Genomic DNA, 23,881 nt, shown 5'->3' with positions numbered 1-23,881 from the left:
AACAAACTATGAATTCTACTTCCATGGTGGAAGTAGTTGTGAGACAATAAGAGTCTGTTTGACATTTTTTCAAGAGACAGCTCCTTTAGCTATGACAAAGAAGTAGCCAGATGTGAATTTCAGGCTATCTTGACATCCAGCAAAGTCAAAATTTCCCAAAGGCTTGAGGTGCTGAGGCCTTAGGCGGCAGGAAAGCACATAAATTTGGAATTAGATGCTCTTGGCCGAAGCGGACAATCAAAGTGGTGTGGCAACATCTGGGCAGTTTAGCACGCCTCTTACTGACTTGCTAAAAGAGTTTAAGACATCTTCACTTATGATGTTGAGCCAGACACACTTGAGAGTAACAATGTATATCTTTCTAAAAGAAGGAACACAACTAGAAAAAGTCAACAGCCAAAGGCCATAACATAGAATTTCCCAAAGTAATTTAATTTACATTCATAATGTGAAGACAGAATGCAATTGATCTTATCGATCCAATGAATTTTTGTTATGAGTTACAGCATCAACTGCATTGGGGCAAAATATTTGCCACTCATTTCATTTGACATGTATATGATACATTAAACTAAAGATGTCGAAATTTAAATCCCTAACTTCATTTGACATGCTTATATATATACATATATATGTATACATATATATATATATATATATATATATATATATATATATATATATATATATATGTACAAGACCAGGCTGGCCAGTGACTTTCATACAAATAATAGCTTCTGCATGATATACAGCATTTCGGAGCTCGTTTGCAGTTATAACCACAACAATGTGAAATCGTCTAACTGATTTCTACAATGGAATTGTGGTATTAATATAATTGCACCGGGGCTCTGTTGACTATATTCATCCAGGCTAATTCTTCAGAGATGGTCAGGTTGACGACCATCTTAGCCAAACAACTATGAAGAATTGTCAAATACACACCTTCTGATAGTTACTGCAAATTTGGTAACTTTGTAAGGGTGCAAGACAACTGCACATACACCAAAGCAAACAGCAACTACAGCAATGGCATAAATGAAAGGCCGAGTACTGGTGAATTTCTTTGAAATTACACTATGACATGACTTCTTTGGCCAATCTCTGCTGTCATTAACATTCATTGCAACTTCCCTGTTTATAAGTGAAATAGATTCCCCTTCACCCTGAGAATCTGAATGCTCCAAAAATGTGCGATTCATCTCTGCTCTCAATTTTGTAACCTGTGAAATGATTAAAAACTTTAGGTCAGCAAATTCATGAACAAGCATCGCAGCTTTAACTTATATACACCAAATTATAAGAGATCTTGATGTCAAAAAATCCACCAAGCAGTTAAACTTACCTTGCCTGGTACCCATTTCGGTCATAGGTTAATCCAAAGAACGAGAGTCGGTTTAAGGGGAAAATCATTACAAGGATACATTGTATAGGGGCAATTGATACCAGGAGAAAAATTAGAGTGAGGGAGAGAATCCATGGGAGTCTCAGATTAATTTAGACAAGGTTTCCCAAGAGCAAAACAAATTTTATGATAAAAGTTCTTTTGATAACCAAAATAGAACAGTATAATCATCTGTCCAACAATATTTTAAATACCTTTTTTTTTTTTTAAATTTAATAGTCTCACAAATTGTGTATTGATTTTTGCCTTTATTTTGGACCTACTTTCTCTTTTTCACACTTACTCTTCCATTTAAAATTAAAATACAAACACCCCCCTCATTAACACCCCCTTTATATCTTTCTATTAATTTTACAATAACTAATCTCCTTAAAATTTGTGTAGTGCTATGAGTTCGAACAAGAAAAGCAAAATCTTTTAAAAAAAATGAAACAAAGTTCAATAACAAACGAACAAACCTATTGCAGATCCAAGAACTAAAAACTGATAAACATTGTAGAATATAGCCAGATGAATATTATTACGAGAAAACTTCATATCAAACACAGGAGAAATTTTAAAGAGAGAGACAGGGCGTGTCAATGCCGGTACATGAGAAAGTTGAAAAATGAATACTTGTACCTATGAATACTTACTCCTGAGATAGGGGTGAAGGGTGAGCGGGGCTGAGTAACGCACTACCCTCCTTTTGAGTATAAGAAATACAGGCCTAAAAAGTTACCCTAATTCCGATAAACAAAGATAAATTCTTTCAGATTGGGGTTTGGTAAGAACTGCAAATAAGGCAGGGTCACAATGGTCAAAAACTCAAAACAAGAAACGTAGGTATTTTTAATACAAAGACAACTTTAAGTGTAGATAATGAGCCGAGGCAAGCATGGGTTCCTCTGCTTACCTCAGTCCAAAGCTCAGAAACTAAAGGCACTGCACTCGGCTTAAGCTATGGCAACAAGATGGAGCCAATATTAATTTAATTATAAACACCCTAAAAAAATCATAAGCAATAAGCCACTCATCAGGATGGGACAATCTGTTAAATTTGGCATGCTAAACAAGGGACAAACCAACTTGAGACCAAACCATCACCAAACGGGAGGCCAAGGCCTGGCCATTTAATACTATTAGAAGGATCATGAGTTCATGATGAGCCAGACATAAAATTGTGCTGTTTAATGTGGCCCATTAAAAATTGAAGAAACAAGACTATCAAACAGTTGGCCTGTGCATGAATCAACAATCCTTCTAACACATAAATTACCTTTCAGTTTCCTCTCATTTCACCTTCACTTCCCAAATATCACATTTTTACCCATAGTTCACCTCATGCACTCGGTTCTCATCATTCTACAAAAAAATTAACCCTCTGCAACCAGCCTTAGTTTTCCAAAAGGTGGTGACTGGAAAAATGATGGGGAGGATGAGATGGAGGTCGAGACAGATGACTACATGCAACGAGATAAGATCTGATCAAGTTCAGAATGTACCGCCTTAGTTTCCAATTACTAGTAATATTAAGGTGGTGGCTGGAAAAATGACGGGAAGGAGGATGAGATGGAAGTCTAGACAGATGGCTACATGCAATGAGATAAGATCTTGACTAGTTCAGAATGAACCATAACTACAAGTTAACATTCCAACAATGATGTAGTTTTAAATTCTTCATACAGAAGTTTATTGGATCATCTGATAAAGTGGTGAAACATTACCTGACAAGCAGTATGATCAACAGACAGCATGTCGTCACGAGAGAAACTTCCCAAACATGGGTCAACATTTGAGACACATTCCCCACCCTGCTTCAAGATCAATTCTTTGTTGTGAGCACTTTGGCGAAGAAAATCATTAGCCTGAGCAATATATTCCTTCAGCAACCTTCTATCCCTATCGGTATCATTATTAATCACATCACAGGAATTCATCCCATCAAACACAATCTGCAGAGATTGTAGAATTTTTTCCAAGATAGAAGTGGATTTGTTGCTTATTAAGAACTTTATCAAGCAATTGTATCTCTGAATCTGAGAAGATGTTAATATGCAGTGAAGCTTCTCAGAACAAGGCTGCTTAAGCAACCATGCAACATCCAGCATAAATTCAGACAATGCAGCTTGTCTTGAACATGAAACTTCGCAAGTTCCATACGAAGAACCACTTGGCATACATTGCGACTTTTTTCTACAATTCGAACAATCATACTTCTGATGTATCATCTTTATTTCAGAACAGACATGTGCATCTCCAATGAGTATAGGTATGAAATTGGATAGACCGCACTCATTCTCGACCTGCATGGATTATTTACAAAAGAATAGTCAATAAACATGCGAATCATAGTTACTCAAAAGCACTTAAAATTAAGATAAAAGTATTACAAGTTATTTTAATATACTTTCTCTATTTTTTATAAGTGCAAAACATGTAGGGGAAGCACAATCTTTTTGGATAAAAAGATAGAGATAAAGTGGTCCCAAGTGGTGAGGAGAGAGAGAGCTCATTTCCGTTAGCATTGTTGTTGCACTTATTATTCAACTTTCGAAAAAGGGAAATGTTACACTTAATAAAAAAAACACAAGTAGATAAAGTCATACTCAACAAAAACCAAAGAGTAGCAAGAAGTGCTCTTATAACAAGACAAACAATAACTCCCTGTAAGATCACACAATTTCTCTTAATACATGAAGTTTTGAAATGAGAATGCTTAGAGCATATAAAACGTAACTCCTCGACAGCTATGGGATTAAGACCCAAAGTTCAATTGTACATTATTAAGGCTATTGTTTTAGGGTTGTCACAACGTTTTCAGAGGCCCTGCGCAAATAAGGAGTATAAAATTTGGCAAATGAGCTTCCTATACTCCCGACTTACTTTATACTAGTAACAAAGAAACAAAATCATTGTTTTACCCCTGCCCAGAAGAACAAATATATTTTTCCAAAAATGACATATGAAGGCATTAGTTATTTACTATGGCAGGGAAAAAAAAAAAAAAAAAACCGCATAAATAGTGGTAGAAAAAAATTAATAAATAGCAAATTACATAGGCATTAATTGTTTTTGGAAAAAAGAAAAAAATAAGGAAAAAATAAGGCAACCGATAGGGAAAAGCTCAAACCTCTGCTATGTATCCATAAACACTAAACCACTATACCACAATTAGAATTGTGCCTTTGTATGCATATTTATTGCTGTATATAGTATTTATACATTGATTTAAGGCTCCAATTAGAATTGAGCCTTGTGCGGCCACACGGGCACTGGTAAGAGCTGATCATGGGATAAATTAAGCCACACTCATGTTGAATCTTCTTAAATTTAACTCACGTGTAGTTAAAAATAAATTTTCACGATAATTAATATATATATATATATATATATATATATATACACAAAGAGATGCATTAAAAGCTGTGAAAAAGTCAGATAGTCCACATTAAAGAGCAGAGACAGTAAATCTTACTATTATAAAAATTATTGGGATTAAATGTTTTATACAGTGCTTTGACGATTGAGCATTCTCCAATTCTATAACTCCAAAATATATATATATATATATACACAAAGAGATGCATTAAAAGCTGTGAAAAAGTCAGATAGTCCACATTAAAGAGCAGAGACAGTAAATCTTACTATTATAAAAATTACTGGGATTAAATGTTTTATACAGTGCTTTGACGATTGAGCATTCTCCAATTCTATAACTCCAAAATAGGAAAATTTGTTTAGAGCCTAGATTTTCAAGTTCACCATATTGGAATTAATGTTATTATTCTATGTTCACCGGACTCCGCAAAAAACCCTAAGTGTCCATGTCGACACGACACGACGCGTACACGGACACGAAATTCGTGTCAGATTCGGCAATTTGATCTCGGACACTTCAGAGACAGGGGAATGGGAGAAAGTGAGAAACAGAGCTGAAATTTTTTATTAAAATAAATAAATAAATAATAAGTTTTCGGTAGTTTCCGTTGTGTACTGGTTGTCGGCACCATCTGCAGAGGCGGACATGCGGCAGCCTTTCCCTCTTTAGATCTAAAATTATCTTCTGTTGAAAATTTCACATCCTACGGCAGATTCAAGATTTAATGGGAAAATCATGAAGCCATGTCATTTTGAAGACGAAGAATGGTGAAAAAATAATTAGGAAAGGAAAAGAGATGAAGAAGACATTAAAAATAAAGTACTATACAGGAATATAGTTGTACTACTGTAACTTTTGTTTATAAGATAAGTAATTTAGTAAAGGGACTTTATCACAAGTAGAGGGACTTAACTTGCTATGTACTCCGTATCTTTCTTTTCCCTTTTTTGTTTCTTTTTTTTTTTTTTTTTTCATTTGTTAGAAATTGTTTGGAAATTTTTAATTTTTAACTTATAACTAAGTGGAAACACTTAATCGTTCAACAAAAAAAAAAAGTGGAAACACTTAAACTCAATTTTTTTAAAAAATAAATGCTGAAAAAAATTATTAGCAATTAGTATACCAAAAAAAAATGTATTTTAACAAAAATATACAACATTTTTCTAAATTTAAATATTTAAAATTAAGATGTAAATCAATTTATATTTACCATCTTGGGTTTAATTATGATAATTTACCATGCTACTTGAAATACATTCTTGAGACTTTGAAATATCTCTACTTTGTTTCTTAAAAAATTACCTTTAGTGAAAAGATAGATAATTGCCCCTTATAGGTGTTTTTATGGATTTTTAAAATAGGGGAGTTGTCAATGGTGGTTTAAAATTGTCAATATGAATATTTAAATATTTTATACTTGGAAAAATGTGCAATATATCCTAAATTTTAAAACTTTTTTCTTTGGGTATCCATGTGACATTTGAGAGTTTGATATAAAAGGACCTTATATTGTTAAGAAGATAAAAATGAACTCACGTATATTGTTACATTTGGTTTGATGTATGGGTAAATAATGGGTAATTATGAAAGTACAAGTGGTCAAGTGGATTATAATGTCAATTGCTTTATTAAAAATTATTAGACATAATTGTGTTTTGGAATGTTATGCTACTTACTTTTCAACATATAAAATACTCGTAATAAACTGGGTACAAATGTCGAAAATTAATAAAAATATAGGGAAATTCTCAATGGTAGCCTTCTACTTTTGCTTAATTCCGATGGTAGCCTATTTTTTTTCCGATTATCTTTGGTAGTACCATACTTTTAAAACTTTTCAACCGTAACTTTATTGATGTTTTCCGGTAAATTTCTGTTAAATTTAACTTACTACTAAACCATGGTTAACTGTTTCAATAAAAATAAAATAAAATATCCATTCCTAAACAGCCCTAACCTCCATTGACAATCACCCAGGCGCCACCCACTTTGTACCCAGGCGCCACCCGCTTTCGATGGAGGTAACGGGAAGGGGGGCTGATTTCGGTGGGGGTTGGCTTCGGTGGGTGGGGAAAGGGAGGTAGGGGGTTGGCTTCGTGGTGGGGGAAAGGGAGGGGGGTTTAGTTAGATATAACCAGGGATCCTTAGCCTTCTTTCATCCAACTCAAACCTCTAACGTCATGGCTTCAATCTCAGGTTCATTAAGAGATACCTCGACCAGCTCCAAGATGTGATCTACATCCATGACATCTCCTGCTTACAAGTTTTTTTTAAAAAAGACAATACATCAGCAATTTAGAATAAGATTATTTAAATTTAAGTTTAAAAATACTTTGTTTACAATAACTTACCTATGTCCCAATAAGAGCTTGGCCCCTCACGATATTCGTTTTTCTTCCTAGCAAGCAAACGGAGGTTCATATGCACATAAACCAAGTCTTCAACTCTGCTAGAAGTTAATCTGTTTCTCTTAGTGGTTTGAATAGTTCCATATGTGCTCCTATTCCTCTCGCAACATGATGATGAGGCTGGTTGGGAAATCAATTTAAGTGCCAACCCTTGGAGTAATGGTGTGGAAGCACCATAATTGGCCCACCATGACAGAAGCTCCTCTTCGTTTCTTGCATTCATGACATGAATTTGACTTAAGTAATCCAAACCACAAGCAAAAGCTCCATACTCCTTGTATACTTTTTTAAGATCATCCGGGTTAGGAAACAATCTACAAAAGCACAAATCTCTATTTCGGTAGTGGGGGTTGGCTTTGTGGGTGGGGGAAAGGGAGTGGGGGTTGGCTTCGTGGGTAGGGAAAAGGGAGGGGGGTGAGGTCGCCGGCGCAGACAGAATCTTTTGGTGTCGGCCGCCGGCAGGGGGGGAGGGGGAGGGGTGGCAGTTGAGGGGAGGGGGTGGCAGTTGGGTGGCTAGGTTTTTTTATTTTTTTTTTAATAAACTTAACTACTCTAATTTAGGTGGTAGAAAAGTTAAAAATAAAAAAAATTAAATAAAATAAATAAACGGTAGCAAATGTGATCGAGGTATTATTCGTCGTAGCAAATGTCAAAATTTCCATAAAATATAATAGGTTCATAAATAGGTTGACACTTGATAGAGATTTTTTTTTCTCGTTTTTTTCACTTGTCATGTCTCCTACTGGCCCTTAACCCCCCACACACCCCCCCCCCACCCCAACCCCACCCCCCAATCTGTTTCTCTTAACCCTTTGCCCTTACTTCTTTAAAGGAAGATAAGGAGTGGAACCAAGCTTGCACTTAGGGTTTCTCTACTTGGCTTGTAAAAATAAAAATTAAAAAAAAGGATTGAAAATTGAACTAGGGTACATAGTCACATCGCCTACTTTCTCTCTCGAACAGCTACAAGGCAGGCAACCATGACCAATAGTTGAAAGTTGTAGTTTCACTTCGTCACTTTTCTTGCTACTCTACTCATTTGTCTTCTCCCTTTACGTTTCCAAGATTTTATCTTCTAATTACTCTCTCTTAAATATGCAACTCACTTGTAATTTGTTGTAGTGACTTTTGTATGATGTTTTGAATTTACAAATTCTTGAATTTTTTATTTTGCTGGCACTGAACTCATGTTATAAATTTTGATTTTGCCATTTTCGTCCCCATCCACGCATCTGTATCCGTCTTCGTGCTACAAAACCAAGTGATAGACAGCTCCCAAATAAACAGTGCATACAATTTTAAAGAAGAGATGAGCTTCATCCGTTACTAACCTCAACAAACGCAGGACCAAAGTAACTTGGTTCAGTGTGTGGCACATATATTCTGCAGAGCTGATAATCATAATCAATGGCAGGCTTGTCTTCTTTTCCACGTGGAAAAGCGACATAGTAATCATGAGCCAAATACTTTCCCGCAAACGATACGAGAGACCTATTAGCAAACCACTTTGGTCAAAAGTAATCCCTTAACAAATAAACTATGTGTACCAGATGATTTTTTTTAAAGTACATTCATAAAGATGCTAAATGACTCAAATATTAAATTTCACATATCTAGAGCAGTTCCTGCATTTCGAAAGGTTTACCCATATTCCGTTTTGAGTTGTTTTTATTTATATATTCTAATTATAGGTATCTATTCATCAAAAGAAAACAGACTGAGTACATGCCATTACCAAGACACTCATCACGAAAATCTTTTTATAACATGTACGGATCATATATTAGCATCCAAATCTAGGAAGACCGATAAATGTTGGACTTATAATATATGAACAATCAGAAATTATGATATCTTTCAAACCATAAATAGGCTTTATTAACTTTCAGTCTTTCACAAAATTTAATGAAGGGATTTTCTATACCGTTTGTAGCCCTAAGAACTATACATAAGCGTTAATCAAATGTCAAAAAAAAATGTATTAATGTCATACGTAAGAAAAATTACGAGTCATTCAATCTTATTTAATGCTTGATATGTGTTTACTGCAATTTTAGCTTTTAATACATAGCCTTTAGGACTAAGTTTGCCTTACTTTCCTTTAATATTAACACCAGCCAATGTTCAGAACACTATTTCAACAAACACAAACTAATAACTCTATGGCTATTTGCTGTTCTGCTTTATTTTTAAGAACTTAAGACATAATATGGTTTTACCAGCTTCATACACAAATAAGTTTATTTTCAACGATATAACCTTATTATGACAAGACAAGTTCAGATAAAGTCCACATAATTTTGAATTAATAAAACTGAATAAAACAGTCTAAACGCAATCAATGCCTTTTTGGATTCAATGATTATCCAGCTATTTTCTTAACCCATACCAAAATATACATCAAATTATACACCTACATAATCAGCTATGCAGTAAACTACCTTCCCTTCCCTTGTTGATGTAGTAAAACAAATTTCAAACAATGAGTAACAAAATTAGCATCCTTTGAAGGACTAATAAAAAGTGATGCAAATCGCCATGCAAAAGTTGTACATTACATAATATTCATATGCAGAGTTGCATTTTGTAATAAATTAGTTGAAACGATAAGTGAGAAGAGGAAAAAGAGAAAATTTGGAAACAAAGGACAGACATTCAAAGCAATTGTTAAGATTTCTAATACCAGTAAAGGCTTAGAAATAAAATAAAACATACGTAGTATTTATAGATCCAGGTGATGCAACAGCAACCCCTGGATCAATTCAGATAAGTCATGTGCAAGAGAATGAAGTGTAAAAGAAAACAGACAAAGATTGACACAAATAATGGACAAAAAATTAAGCACAACCACCAATTTATTGCAATTATTCATATAGAAAATCTAGAATGACGAATAACAACTAATTAAATAAAGAAAAAAAGCAGTAAAATATTCATCGTACCGAAATTTTGGCTGAAGTAAATTGCTTCCACAGGCAACAAAATCCATTGGTTTTCCAGCCTCAAAACAAGGAGGATAGATGTAGTGAAGTCTTGGGGCCCGAACAGCAACCTTCACTTTCATCACGGAAGCTCCTTCTGTACATGAGAAAATGCATATGCTTGAAAATTTAAAGGCTATACCACCAGTTTCTATTGGGAAAATAAGAGGTGATGGAAGAACAAATTACAACTCTAAAATCTGACACTAAGTTTCCTAAAATCCGAACAGAACATTGAGAGACATTATAAGCAACAATCTGTAACAAAATTATTTGTTTCTATCCATATCTAGTTATCAACAAAAAACTACCCTTCAGCAAGTCTAACAATTTACAGGTTCAGCTGAGGTTTCCCAAAAGCACAGACATGCATAAAAAATTACAAAACCATCTTAGAAAATTATTTTTTTCAATCTTCAACAGCAGTTAATTGTGACTATGATGTTCTGAAATTTTGCAGGAAGCCTATACATAATCCCAAGTGCAAGGATCACAAACCAATATTATTAGAAGAAACAATTATAGGTCTTGTAATAGCAAAGCATCAAGTAACCTCTCATAACACGAAAACTCAAATCGTTCAAGTAAACCAAGGCAGCGCCTCTCCCAGACAGTATTCCTCCATGTCCAACAGAGTTTTGTACATAAGAAACAGGGTCTTCAAACAGCTGCACAAGGATATATTTTTTTATTAATAACAAGTCAAGATGAATAGGTGAATCTAGTGTAAAAATAATTTGGCAATATCAGAGAATACAGAGTTTTTTAAAGGAAAGATTTGGAGCAACCAAGGCACATCAAATAAAAATTTATTTTATATACATGCGAACTAAGTCTTCAAAAAGTCATACTATTTTTACTTGCAACACACCTTCTTGGCGCACTATTGAGAGAGTGATTTGAAAACGTAAACGAATGGATTAAACTATAAAATTTAAACTGCAAGATCTTAACACTTTCTTCTTATCGTTGGTAAAATTATTTCAGTTAATTTCTCTGTATACCTAATTTAATATCTTATAGTGCGTGCCAAAGTAGTGATTTGCAAATAAAAAATTAAAAAAAAAAATGGAGGAAATAAAATTTACTTCACAAGGCAGTAGAGTTGGATTTTATGAATGGATACTCCTTAGCGGTTTTATAAGGTGCAAACAATCTATTTCAGCCAGAAAAACCAACGAATATATTACAAATGAACCATTCCAAAGAAATTAAGTAATTACTAGCACACGCAGTCAACCACCATCCCAAAACTTTTGAGGGCATAGAGTTCAAGTATAAAGTTGTTTTGGCATTATTAATTATTACTTACAGGAAAGTAGATGTGATAAAAGAGAGTGGGGTATTATTTAGATGTGAGAGAAGATAGATGACCTTTTTTATTTGAATGTTAGAGAGGTTTGGGCTATAACTTTTTGGTAGTGGAAAGAGAGATGTATCAAAATAATAGTGGGTTTTTTCCTAAATTGGAACTGTTTAAACTAATTTGAACCAGCCAAACAAAGAGAGTACCCAAAATTTTCAAGACGGAGGGAGTAATATTAAATCCTTGCTTAATAGATAATAATGAAAATGATTATAATGATAATAAGAATTATAAATTAAATATTGTACTGAGGTCCCAAATAAAACCTTTTACTCTCAGTGGGTATGTTTTGTTCACCTTCATGCCTACATTACTTTCATTTACACTAAGCTCACCCTGAACCATACCAAACAATTTTAAATCAAACAGGATCCAATGACTTGATTTCACAAAACTTTTTGAACTTTTTCTTGGTTCGACTTAGTTGTTGCAGATAAAAATCGAAAAAGTAAATTTGAATACAAGAGCAACGTGGACAAATAATGAGATATGAAGCTAAGTGGGTATAAGAAAAAGGCAGACAAAGTACAAGAGTGTATGGAAAGGTATATATATATGGGGTAAGAAAGGTAAGAAAGTAAAAGGGGTTTGCCTTTAAGATAAAGTAAAAGTGAGTATAACAACAACAACAACAACAACAACAAAAGAGAAAACTATACATAGAAGTGAGTTAAAAAAAACCGAGGTAGTATTTTTTTGTTGAATGTTACTTCCTCTGTTTTTTAATAGTTGCAACATTTCCCTAAAATGGAAATGTCACAATACTTGCAACACACTATAATTGGAAAAAGTTATTTTGGAGAAAAGTTGTACTATTTCCCTTATTTAAAGCACATACACTAGATTACTCTTAACAACCTCTTACCCAATTTTAAAGTGTATTACAATATGTGAACCCCACTTTTCTTAAATACCGTGAAAAAATGTGTGTTGCAACTATTAAAAAACTGATGACACTCATAGGGTAGTCTTTTAGGATGATTTCATCCCTTTTTCATGCTTTCTTCTCTTATTTTTGGTCCTTTTTCCTTTAGTTCCTCTCTTTCCTTCTTTCTTTGAGTTTTTCGTGTTTTCTTCGTGTTTTCCATTTATTTGGCCCTTTTTCCCTTTTATTCCTTTCCTTTGTTTGCTCTTGTAGGTACCTAGGAGTTGTCTTGCAAAGGGATCAAGATGAGCTATATTGACTAAGCAAGGAGGAAGCAATAGAGGGCTTGGAGAGGCCTTGCAGAGGGCGAGGTTGCCGCAGGCGCGGGCCCTGAAGGCCGCGGGCGCGGGTTGTGTTGCACCAAATTAGCCAAAATCGACCAGGAATGGCCGCGGGCTCCCCGCGGGCGCGGATAGACCGGAGAGAGCGCTCCAGATTAGAGAGACCACGGCCCTCTGATTACTCTTTGGAGCAGGGGATTTACTCTTTGGAGCAGGGGATTTGCCGCGCCCTTACCGCGGGCGCGGGTGTTGCCAGATAGCCCGCGGAGTTTGTTATGGGTTCCGTACCCATTTCCCCGCGGGCGCGGGATTTCTTAGAGAGGGCGCGGGGATCCTGTTTTCCTTCTTTGCTTATAAATACACTTGTAATTCCTTTTAAAATACTAACTTTTAGGTAATTTTCATTACCTTAGTTTTAGAGAGAGAAGTTCATGGATTTGGATTTGTATTTCAACATTGGTTCAATCAAGTTTGGATTTCTTCATCTTCAATCATTAATATTAGTGAGAATCTCTTCTTTTAGTTCATCTCTTTACTTGTTTGTCTTAGATTCATGTTTCATTGTTTGATTTCCTTGGATTTGAATTTGATATTGTAGTTGATATTGTTTTCTCTTGATTTTGATTTAGAATGATGATCAATGCAATTTCTAGTGATTTGTTCTTGAGTTACACCATGATTAGTGAGTAGATTAGTTGCTAGGGAGAAGGGGAAGCATGCTTGATTGATGATTTGTGCTAGTTGATGATCATTGATTGATTGAATTGTTGCAATTAAATTGGTTGACATAGTTTTGCATGTGATTAATAGATTAGGAGTGATCAACCTATAAGATTAATCTCGATTGCATTGCAATTCTTAATGACATGAACCATCAATTTGAGAATTGCTTTAATTGATTGAGTTTGATTGTGATTTTCCTTGATTAGCCATTCATAGTGACCCCTAGCTTGGCCTATAGGAGATAGCTTTTGAATTCTTTTGATTGCTACTATTGTTTGTCCTTTGCAATGCTTGAATCAATTGAATGAATTACCAATTAGCATGATTATTGAACTTGCATGTGGAATCTATATCCCTAGTGTTTAGTACTTGAATTACTTGATTAATCTAGCTTTGTTACCCTAGTACCAACCATTTTCTCACTACAATCTTTGAAGTAGCTTGACTTAGGCTATAGTTAATACCGACTCACTCCTTTGGGTTCGACCCTCGACTTGCCTTATACTCGTATTAGGTTGGTGTAGAGCAAGTTTAGCCCCAAGTCTTAAGACTTGGATGTGACATCATTTTTTGTGGTCCCCATTGAAAATGATGTCATCAAATTCTTGTTAAGACTCACTAAGATTTACACAAATTTATCACTTTAGCCCTAAGACTTAAATATTTGACATTATATGTAGAAAAGTGTAAGGAAAAAAAAAAGGGATAATAAAAATAAAAGTGAGGTGTGAGGTGTGAGGTGTGGGTCCCAATCTCAAGTCTTAAGTTGAGTCTTGAAATTTCAAGACTCAATTTGAGACTTGCTTGAGATTTTTGAAGAAAAATGGGAAAAGTCTTAAGCATAAGTCTTAAGACTTAAAATGATGATGTCACCCCAAGTCTTAAGACTTGGACTAAACTTGATCTTAGGTTGTATAAATTGTATTTGATCTAGGGATAGACAATTGACGACACTTTTATTCCTCTATCAAAAACGGAGGAAGTATCTTCTATTCTATTACTTAAGAAAATTATATATTCATCAAAATTTACCTCTTATATGAACAATGCAAAGTATAATTCAAAGCATTACATCATATCATTTAAACCTTACCTTTACCCACATATATTGTGGCATTGAAACAAATACAGTCAATATTGTACAACCAGGACGGATATAGCCCTCCAACTCAACAGGCATGCTGGCCAACCATTGGAATATCTGTAGAAATATGCTACCAAGTCAGCTACATGTGATAGGTATCATTCAGAAAGAAACAACAGTTTCACTTCTAAACTGCAGAATGTAAAGTATAAATACTTGATGCCGTAGTCGTCGAGGGAATTCTGCAGGATTCCAGTCGTAGAGTTTAAAAGAGATACGACCTGTAGGGCACTACATCAAATATTATTAACTAATGAAGTTTTAGTTGGGAGAAATTGAATATGCCAACAATGAAAAAGGCTAAACTGATCCTACCGCAGATGTGTAAGCACTCTTAGTATCAGAAGGTGGGGAATATTCTCGCTCCAAATTATCTACTACTTTATCCACTGGAGTAAAAGTTAAATTGCTGTCACTATCAATGTTCTGAGATTCCAGAACAGAGCAAAGGTTTGACAAAGTTTTATCCTTAGAATCTTCCTTCTCAATTTGGCCGCCTGACCATGCATTCTCTGTCATCAAAGACACGTGATTTGTAAGACATTACATTATGTTGCTAGAGAAGCATATTCATCACACAGATGATCATTGATTAAATCCAGATATCAGATTATCTTCACATATGACAACAGCTATAAGGATATAATCGTCTAGATATAATCTTCATAATATTGTATACAATATAATTGTTTTTTATTGGTCCTCCTTCTATGCCTTTTTGTGCAAAGAAAGGTTAAGATAGAGAGGCCCGTTGTAACTTTGTTTGTGTAGCAGTAAAGTATCTGAGTAGGAGCATAACTTATTTAAAGAGGAGCCCAGATATTGATATTGAACAAAATGATAGAAACCTGGGATTTTCACATCAGTGTTTTGCAAAAGACAGGTTATTTGAAAGGATGGTAACATGTTGATCAAGATTATTCATGGAGCCTTTATACACTTCTCTAGAATCTCAAGACATGAAGGAAAAACCAAAGAAAATTGTTGATGGGTATTGAAGCGAAAATCTACTTTCTAATACGTTGGCCTGTCTCTCAGACTGTATAAGTTACCACGTTTGCAATGTTAGTTTCACAATATAATTGTGAAAGAAAAAGGGGAAAGTCAGACATTTAACTCCTAGAACTTTAAGCAATGCTGGCAGACTTATATGTTTTATACTTGCTGGCAGAGTGGCACGCATATATATCATAAAATTTCTGATTCAGACTACTTAGATCTGTGGATTGCTGATGTCCTAAACTTGTATCTGGGCTCTATTTTGTTTGAAGAAAATACTCTAAGGAAAAAAAATTTAACTACAAATACAAATTAGATTTTGATGATACCTTTCCCTGCTTCTCCATCAGAAAAGACATCTTCTGTCTGCACATCACCCTGAGGTTCCTTTTCAACAGTTCCTCTGTAATCAGCAGACTTCCTTCGCCGCCTATTGTTGTGGCGCTCTAATTTACGTCTACAACTACGTTTTCCTTCATCAAAATCTGACAGCAAGTGAAACCTGCCACACAAAGTACCAAGGATGATTAATTAGCATGTAAGCAATCACTATAATATCGAACAATATACTTCCTCACATTCTTCAAAACTTTACCATAACTAACACATCTCTACGATCTCACTTGTTTATTGACATTTAACTCCAAAACATCAGTAAAAGTTTACATATGAGAACACCCTTTATATTATCAAATCTGCAAACGACCCCGATTTAACTAGCAATTTGAGGTTCATCAATGAACATGTCAATCAAGATTCATCAAAATTAACTTTAAATTGAACTCTATAATTAACTGATATATGTACAACCAAAAATGAAGCATCATTCAAGGGTCATTATTGAACCATTAATTGAATATAATTGATATAACTAGACTTATGCCCATGCAATCAGATTTTTTTTTAAACAACACTTTTGAGTGCCGATCTCGTAATCTTTTTTTTTTTATTTTTTTTTTTGGCTTCAGTTAGGTTCTAATTCCTTTTGTTTTAAAAAAATATTAATAAATTAAAGGGGAATTTTTTTTTTTTTTGTTTTCCAATTATATAAAAAAAATTGGAGGAAATCTGCTCTAAAGGAAAAAAAAAATTATTGACTTACATAACTTTTAATTTTTTTAATTAGTTAATTAATTTTCATTCAGCGACCATATTCATTAGCTATTGATAGTTGCTTATAGGGCATTGTCACCATTTACCTATTTGACGCTTGAATATTATATTTCTAAAATAAATTGTACTTCGTATGTATTTAATACTTCGTCTATTTTTTTTTATACCATTTTCCTTTTAGGGAAGTTTCAAATTAATTGCATCATAGCTAGAATTGGGTATACTTTCATACACTTTTTGTTTATGTTCGTACACCAAATACCTATCTTACCCTTACTCACATTTGATATTAACCCTTGCTATCTCATTTGTATTAGCTCCGGCCAAAATATATAAAACTCATACACAAAATAACTTTGTACATAAAATTTTATAATTTATCATAAAAGCAACCGTTGTCTCATATTATGTGCAACATTTACTAAAAACGGTTGTTACACATTATGTGCTTTCTTTCTTTTTTAAGTTGTCATTTCTCTCTATCTCTCTCTTTATCACATGCATGTTTATATTTCTCTCTTCATTTAACACTCATAAGCAAATTTTACCTAAGAGCCCGTGTTAATGTCTTTGTTGCACATAATATGAAATGGAGGTAGTAACTAACTAGTAGATTCAATGAGGAATTCTTCTCTTGCAACCCCTTGATGGGATCTTAGGCTCTTAGCACCTCCTAGTTGAAGCAATCAAATGCCTCCTCAAAACTAAAATATTTTAGTATTGTTGATTGCACTTTTTTTACTAAAGTGAAGTAACATCTTGATCAAATGCCTCCTCATTATCACTTATCACCTACATCTTGATCATATCTCTTCCCATATGGCTGCATATATGTAAATACTTCTTCATCCATGCCATCAAAATCTAAGTTGCTTAATTGAACAACACTATTTCAAAAAGGATAATTAGGTTAATCTTATGTAATTGTCCTCATTGAAGGATATTCTTTTCATAATTACTCTCAAGATTCAACGGTGACCAAACCAACATTTGTTTACTTATGACCAAACATCTCTAAATTCGAATAAGTAAACTTTATGAAACTTAGATATTTTGGAAAGCACACATGGAGACAAGCACAACAAGATCCCTCATAATACAGCTTTTTTTTTTTCTATGGAGTAGTTAATTGGCATAAGAGTACTTTCATGGTAGAGATTCAGTGATAATAAATGTAGAACGTATCAACCAAGTATAGGTGGAGAGAATAGTGCTATAGGATTTTTTGCAAAATCTATTTAAACCACAAATTAATAATTTTGCCTATTTTAATAGTTTAATACTCTACTATCAAGCTTATTACGCCTGTGTCTTCAACTTCTTGTGTGCCTTTTGCTGAAGTGCTATTAAGCTAGGCAAAGCACGTTCAAGGAGGCACACCTAAGGAGCATGAGCCACACATGAGGCTCACAACTTTTACTTTTGAAGTTTTGCTCCACATTTTTTCAATAAATATTAATTAAGCGAGCCTCATTAAAGTCCCCTAAAAAGCAAGACGCCAACACCCTTGTTTTGTTTTAATTCAAGTGTTACATTTGCCCCTTAATCGGCCTTTATTTTAGGTGTTGCTATTCCTTTTTTGGTAAACTACTACTCAGTACATTCTTTTTTGTTTTACTTACTTTACACTTTGGTTTGTTCTTTTTTTTTTTTTTTTTCTACTTACTTTGTTTTATTCTATTATAGGAATCTTCCATTTAACATACCCCTTTTACCCCACAACAATTACACCTTTCCTTTGTTTTATTCTGTTATAGGAATCTTCCATTTAACATACCTCTTTTACCCCACAACAATTACACCTTTCCACACAATCTCTCTTACTTTATTTAGCTTCTTGTTTCACTCATCAACTTTTTTACTTTCTCTCTCATACTTAATCTTACATATACTTAACCTTCCCAATATTTTCTTATTTGCATACATCAATAGTAACCGAGTAGAACATCAAAGACGGAATGAGTACATTTATATATCTTATCTTTTTCTTCTTATGGTCCCCATTCCTACCAATTCATACCTTTTTTATCATTCTTTCTCTATTCTCGTATCCTTTAATCTTCAATAAATTATTAACTTCAATATCATTTTTTACAATATTTAATCACCTAACTACCGTATTTACATCTTATTATATAAAAATCATTAACATTGCCTAAAAATTATATTGTACAATATTTAATCACCTAGCTACCTTACATCTTATTATGTATAAATCATTTACATTGCCTAAGAATGTGTCAATCAAATTATAACACTTGGAAAAAAAAATTAAAATAAAATAAAAAATATATAAATAAATAAAAGAGGAAGGAGTACACTGACGTCAACACTAAATTAGATCATCCAAAGTTAACTTCTTGAGTCGACTGCCTACATCACCATCATAACCCAATACTTATATAAATTATAAAGCATTTGGGATGACAAACAATTACTTCGTATCGTGAAGAAACAAAATTGAATGGATCCTACAAATTTATAAACATGACTAAAACATCACATCTTTGTCTTCCAACTTATAATCTAGTGTTTAATTATAAAAACTAAGAATAATATAAGAATAATTAAGGGGGCCTTTTGTGCCATACTTCACCATCAAGTGAGAAGATAAACCCACATGTACATCAATAATGATTCCTAGAATTAAAATCCCATTCCCTCACTTCATCTAGTCTCCCTCGCTTTCTAGTGAGGCAAAGCCCTCTCTCCTTCCCCAACTGATTACCTTCCGCTTTTCTTCTCTTCTCCTCACCCTTGCCCTCTTTACTATGGAGTATCCAAAATCCTACATGGCTACACCTATAGCCTTACCTTTCTTCCTTTGCAGACTCCTACCTCTAAACTTTTATCCTTCTCTTCAACACCCCCTCCCCCCTTTAGGCATTGCAGCTATTAAATGCAAGATACAGATGTATTGGAGAGAAATTTCAAATAATCAAGTCAAGTCACTATGGTAGTGTAAACTTGCAAAAGCCAGCAACGGTTAGATGACAGTAATGATATAGCTGGTTGGTTGCAATGGTAAGTGGTAAGCGGTAACAATATTTTCATATCTCTAAGGTGATCCAATTTAGATATTAGTTATTGAGTAGAATTAGTTTTCACGTATGTTCACATACTACCTCTCTCCCTAATTTTTTGGCCCTATTGCTAATAATTGGGTCAAACTTTTAAACGTTGACCATAAATATCTATTAATCTATAAGAGATAATTTAGTTAAGCGGACTCATTGCATATTTTATTAATATCAAGTTTTAACAATTTTTACACTTCTGGAAATTGAGGTATTTATGTTATAACATGTATTTGGATAGATTTCGGGCTTGCGGTATAATTTCCTGTTTTAAGCTTCTTTTAAAAAAAATTGTTTGGCATCGTTTTTTGTTTTCTGTTTTTTTTTTTTTTTTTTATTAAGAAAAAAAAGAAAAATGTGTTTTTACTTTTCTATTGTCAGTTTTCAAAATTATTATGATTTTAATAAGTTTGACTAATATTTGATTCATTATATTACATACTAGTTTAGTGCCCGTGCGATGCCCGGGTTGTTTATTGAATTTTAAGATAAATTTTTAATCTATATGTCAAATTTTAAAATATATCAATGATACAAAATTAGTTAGGAATTGATGTGTTTTTGTGATAATTTAAACTATATAATAGGCATGTAATAACTAATAATAATAACATTGGTGAAAAACATTTCTTGACCCGTAACCTGAAATAATGACTTTGTCCGAAATGACTCGTGACTCGACCCGATTGACACACACAGTAATAAAATTATATTAGATTGTAAAATATATTGTTTTAATTGATTAGAATATATTATAAATAATGGATGTGGTGCATTTTGAGTTAATTCCTTCGTTCCAAAAAAATACTATGATACAAAAAAATAAATTTATATGATAATTTATGAGTGTTATAATTTTTTTTTTTTAACAAAATTATAATTTAATTTGTACATATGAAATATTGGTACTTTATCGAAAATAAAACTCTAAATCAACAATTTTATCCTAAAATTCTATCCAAATTTGATTGAAAATAGAATTCTAAGTTAACTTTTTTATCCTACAAATTGAATTCTATAAAACTCTATCCTAAGTGGCGCGACACTTGGCGAAAATTTGAAACGCCAAGTGTTACTATCTCGTCGCCTGGCTAACAGTTTAGCTTTATATATTAGTTATATGATATCATATGCTTTTGAAAAATAAAAAACAAAAAACCACAGCGATGCCAAATGCTCATAATTTCAAAATTTTCAAAATTGCTACAAAACCTATTTTAACCGATGGGTTATGATTTTAACTCTAAAAAATGAAGAATTTAGACCAGTATTATACTCCTTCCCTCCCCCCCCCCCCCCCCACCTCCCCTTACTACACAATTAAGACCATACCCACCCTTTCTCCCTTTCCGACAGCCACATCCATTATTCTCATATAAACATCACTTGGATCACAACAATTCTGGTAGGAATCAAAACAAAGCTAAATTTTTTCATCACTGGAACAAGCTACACATATTAGAAGAGTCAGGGATAGCTGTCAACAGTGGTTGCCAGTGAGTTCATTTTGAGCACAAGTTGTGAACAGTGACAATCAATTTTGGACAGAGAGAAGTTTGATTGAATTATCCATGAAACACAATCATAATGTTAAGTCATCAATCACAATCCCATGGCAGTGGAGGCAGAACTTTTAAGGAGCTTTGGCAATTTTTTTGCAATATGGAGAAGGTTATTGCAACTAAAATTACAAACAATCTAACAAGAAAGGTGAGAAAAATTACATAAAAGTTGTTTTTTACAACTGAGCCACCGAAAAAGATTCAATTCTGTTTTAAGAAAACAGAAAGAAAAAACACAGAAAACATAAAGTACTATGGCTTGATTACAAAATATAAATTCATTCACCAACAATTTTTAACGGTTAAACTATATCAAAACTTATTAGCAACTAATATCAACATCCACCAACCACTGTTGCAATATAATTATTCTAAATTTCTACATTTTGGGTTTCAATTGCGAAAATTTTGAATTCCTCCACCATTCAATTGACTCGAAATTCTCATAACCTATCCTAAAGAATTTCTAAAATCATAACCCTGAGTCCCTGACAACTAAACAGCTTTTAAACACCAAATGAAAAATTAAACTAAAACCTCAAAACAAAAGTAAATAAACAAATGAACGCAACACTTAAAAATTAACTTACTTGCCACACTGCTGACAATATCTTTTACTCTCACCCTCAATCACAACCGAGGTAGCATTAGCACACACCAAACAAACCCGATGTCGCCGGTGATACCCTTTGAGCTCACGAATATCGACCTCACACCCGGGCACCTGACACTTCGCTACACCCGGTATCCGCCCCATCCTCGGCCGCTTCTTTCCAGGACCGGCCTCTTCTTCCTCCTCCTCCGCCATCAATGCATCCAACTCTGGACAAGCGCACGGCACCCGCCCCGCCAAAAAATTCTCGCAAATCATCCTCGGGTCTCGCTTTCGCACCCGATCGGACGACCCTGTTTCGCCTCCGTTTACCGCAACGGTCTTTCCATTATCCTCCGCGTTCGTTACCGGCGGTAGTAGCACCGGTGGCTGCTCCTTCGGGTGATCGGAAACATCCAGATTAAGCAGTAATTGATCGTCGATTGTAAAGTCAAAGAGATCACTCCACTCAAATGGCGCACCCGATTCTTCACCTCCGCCAGTCAACGGAGGTAAATCCATGGCGGAATAACACAAACCCTAACCCTAACCTTAATCGAATAATAAGGAGATTTGGGGGAAATTGAAAAAGAGGGAATTAGATGGAGAAAATTGGAAAGGGTGGAAAACAAGAATGAGCAGCAGGTGAAGTTGTAGGTGAGAAGTCAGCGATTAGGTGGTTTTGTTGGTCTGAAAATATGATTGGCTTTTGAATTTCTAAATTTTATTTTATCTGTTTGGTCTAAAAAGTAAATCAATTCAGCTAAAATTATGACGACATTTTTGTTTCTTTGATTTGATTTCATAAATTGATGGATTGATTCCCTTTCTATCCTAGACTATGCGTGGTGTTAACGCCCAACACACCAACGAGAATTTCTCAAGAGGTGTCCGTTCGGTTTTCAATTTGAATTTAGTCCAAATCCGATCCAATTCAAAATATAATTCGATTTGCAATTTTTCAATTTGATCCGATCCGATCCAAATTTTTCTTTTGATCCAATCCGAATTAAAATTCGTTTATTTAGATCCGATCCGAAAATCCGAATTATAATACAATATTTTTTAGCACCTAATACGATTATAAAATAAAGCTTTAATATAAATAAAAATTTTCAAATTGTGATTAAAATAAAAATTCTAACATCAAGTCATTAATTAATTAATACAAAGTCTCCCTAATTTATTTTGTATAGTAGTAAGTATTTGAGCTAGCCTAAATCTCGCTAAAAATTGCCAAAACCTAGCGTCAGAAAACGGCCTCAAAAGTGTCGAATTTAGTCTAGGTTATATCGTGACAAGGTTTGTCATGAAATTCAAGGTTTTTTGTTGAAGAGATCTGTGTTTGCTGTAATTCGAAGGTGGGCGATGTAGACGGTGTCGAGGGTGTTCATTCTCGCAACAATGGAGGCATGTAAGGTAATACAAGTTATTTATTTTTATATAAAGGATTCATAAGAATTGTAGGGTTTATGTTACTAAGGGGTTAATTGTAGCAGGTTATATGAGGGGTGGAAGGGGTGGTCGTAGGGGTGCAAGAAGAGGTGGACGTACGCGCGGTCATGTAGTCGAAAAGGTACACGCGGTGAATTTAAGAAGTTGTATTCGGGTAATTTAGTAATTGAGTAAAATGTATTTTTATTCTTTGTATAGAATTATGAATGAATATCTACGAATGCTTAAACATGTTCAGTTAAATAAATATCAGATAATTTGCTTTTTTTATGAGTTATACAGTTAGTAATCTGATTTGTTAACTTTGAATATTTGAAAATGGTGTTGATTGGCATAGTGGCTACCACCCTTCAATTTTTCTAAGTTTGGTGATTTCACTTTAATTTAAGTGCCTGGCATCCGTAGTTGATTTTTTATCTCCTTTTGTCGTTGCTATTTAATAGTGGTTTTTGAATGAACTTTGTTTATATAGTATATTGAAAAGATTTA

At 34.0% G+C, this 23,881-nt stretch overlaps 1 protein-coding gene across 1 annotated transcript; it reads right to left on the bottom strand.

Annotated features, from left to right (window-relative positions):
• Positions 1-380: 380 nt before the first annotated feature.
• Positions 381-22,720, bottom strand: LOC145632068 (squamosa promoter-binding-like protein 7). Its single transcript, XM_081684339.1, has 10 exons — positions 21,936-22,720; positions 15,923-16,095; positions 14,910-15,106; positions 14,751-14,825; positions 14,544-14,651; positions 10,709-10,823; positions 10,117-10,252; positions 8,506-8,665; positions 3,112-3,690; positions 381-1,223 (listed from the first exon to the last, which is right to left on the bottom strand). Exons 1-10 carry the CDS (start codon positions 22,457-22,459, stop codon positions 921-923), a joined length of 2,370 nt encoding a protein of 789 aa, XP_081540465.1. The 5' UTR covers positions 22,460-22,720; the 3' UTR covers positions 381-920.
• Positions 22,721-23,881: the final 1,161 nt, after the last annotated feature.

Source organism: Chenopodium album, chromosome 5 (genome assembly GCF_948465745.1).
Source record: "Chenopodium album chromosome 5, dcCheAlbu1.1, whole genome shotgun sequence".
Taxonomy (NCBI): domain Eukaryota; kingdom Viridiplantae; phylum Streptophyta; class Magnoliopsida; order Caryophyllales; family Amaranthaceae; genus Chenopodium; species Chenopodium album.
Note: the sequence above shows the minus strand (reverse complement) of the source record. Positions and strands in the feature narration are given on the sequence as shown.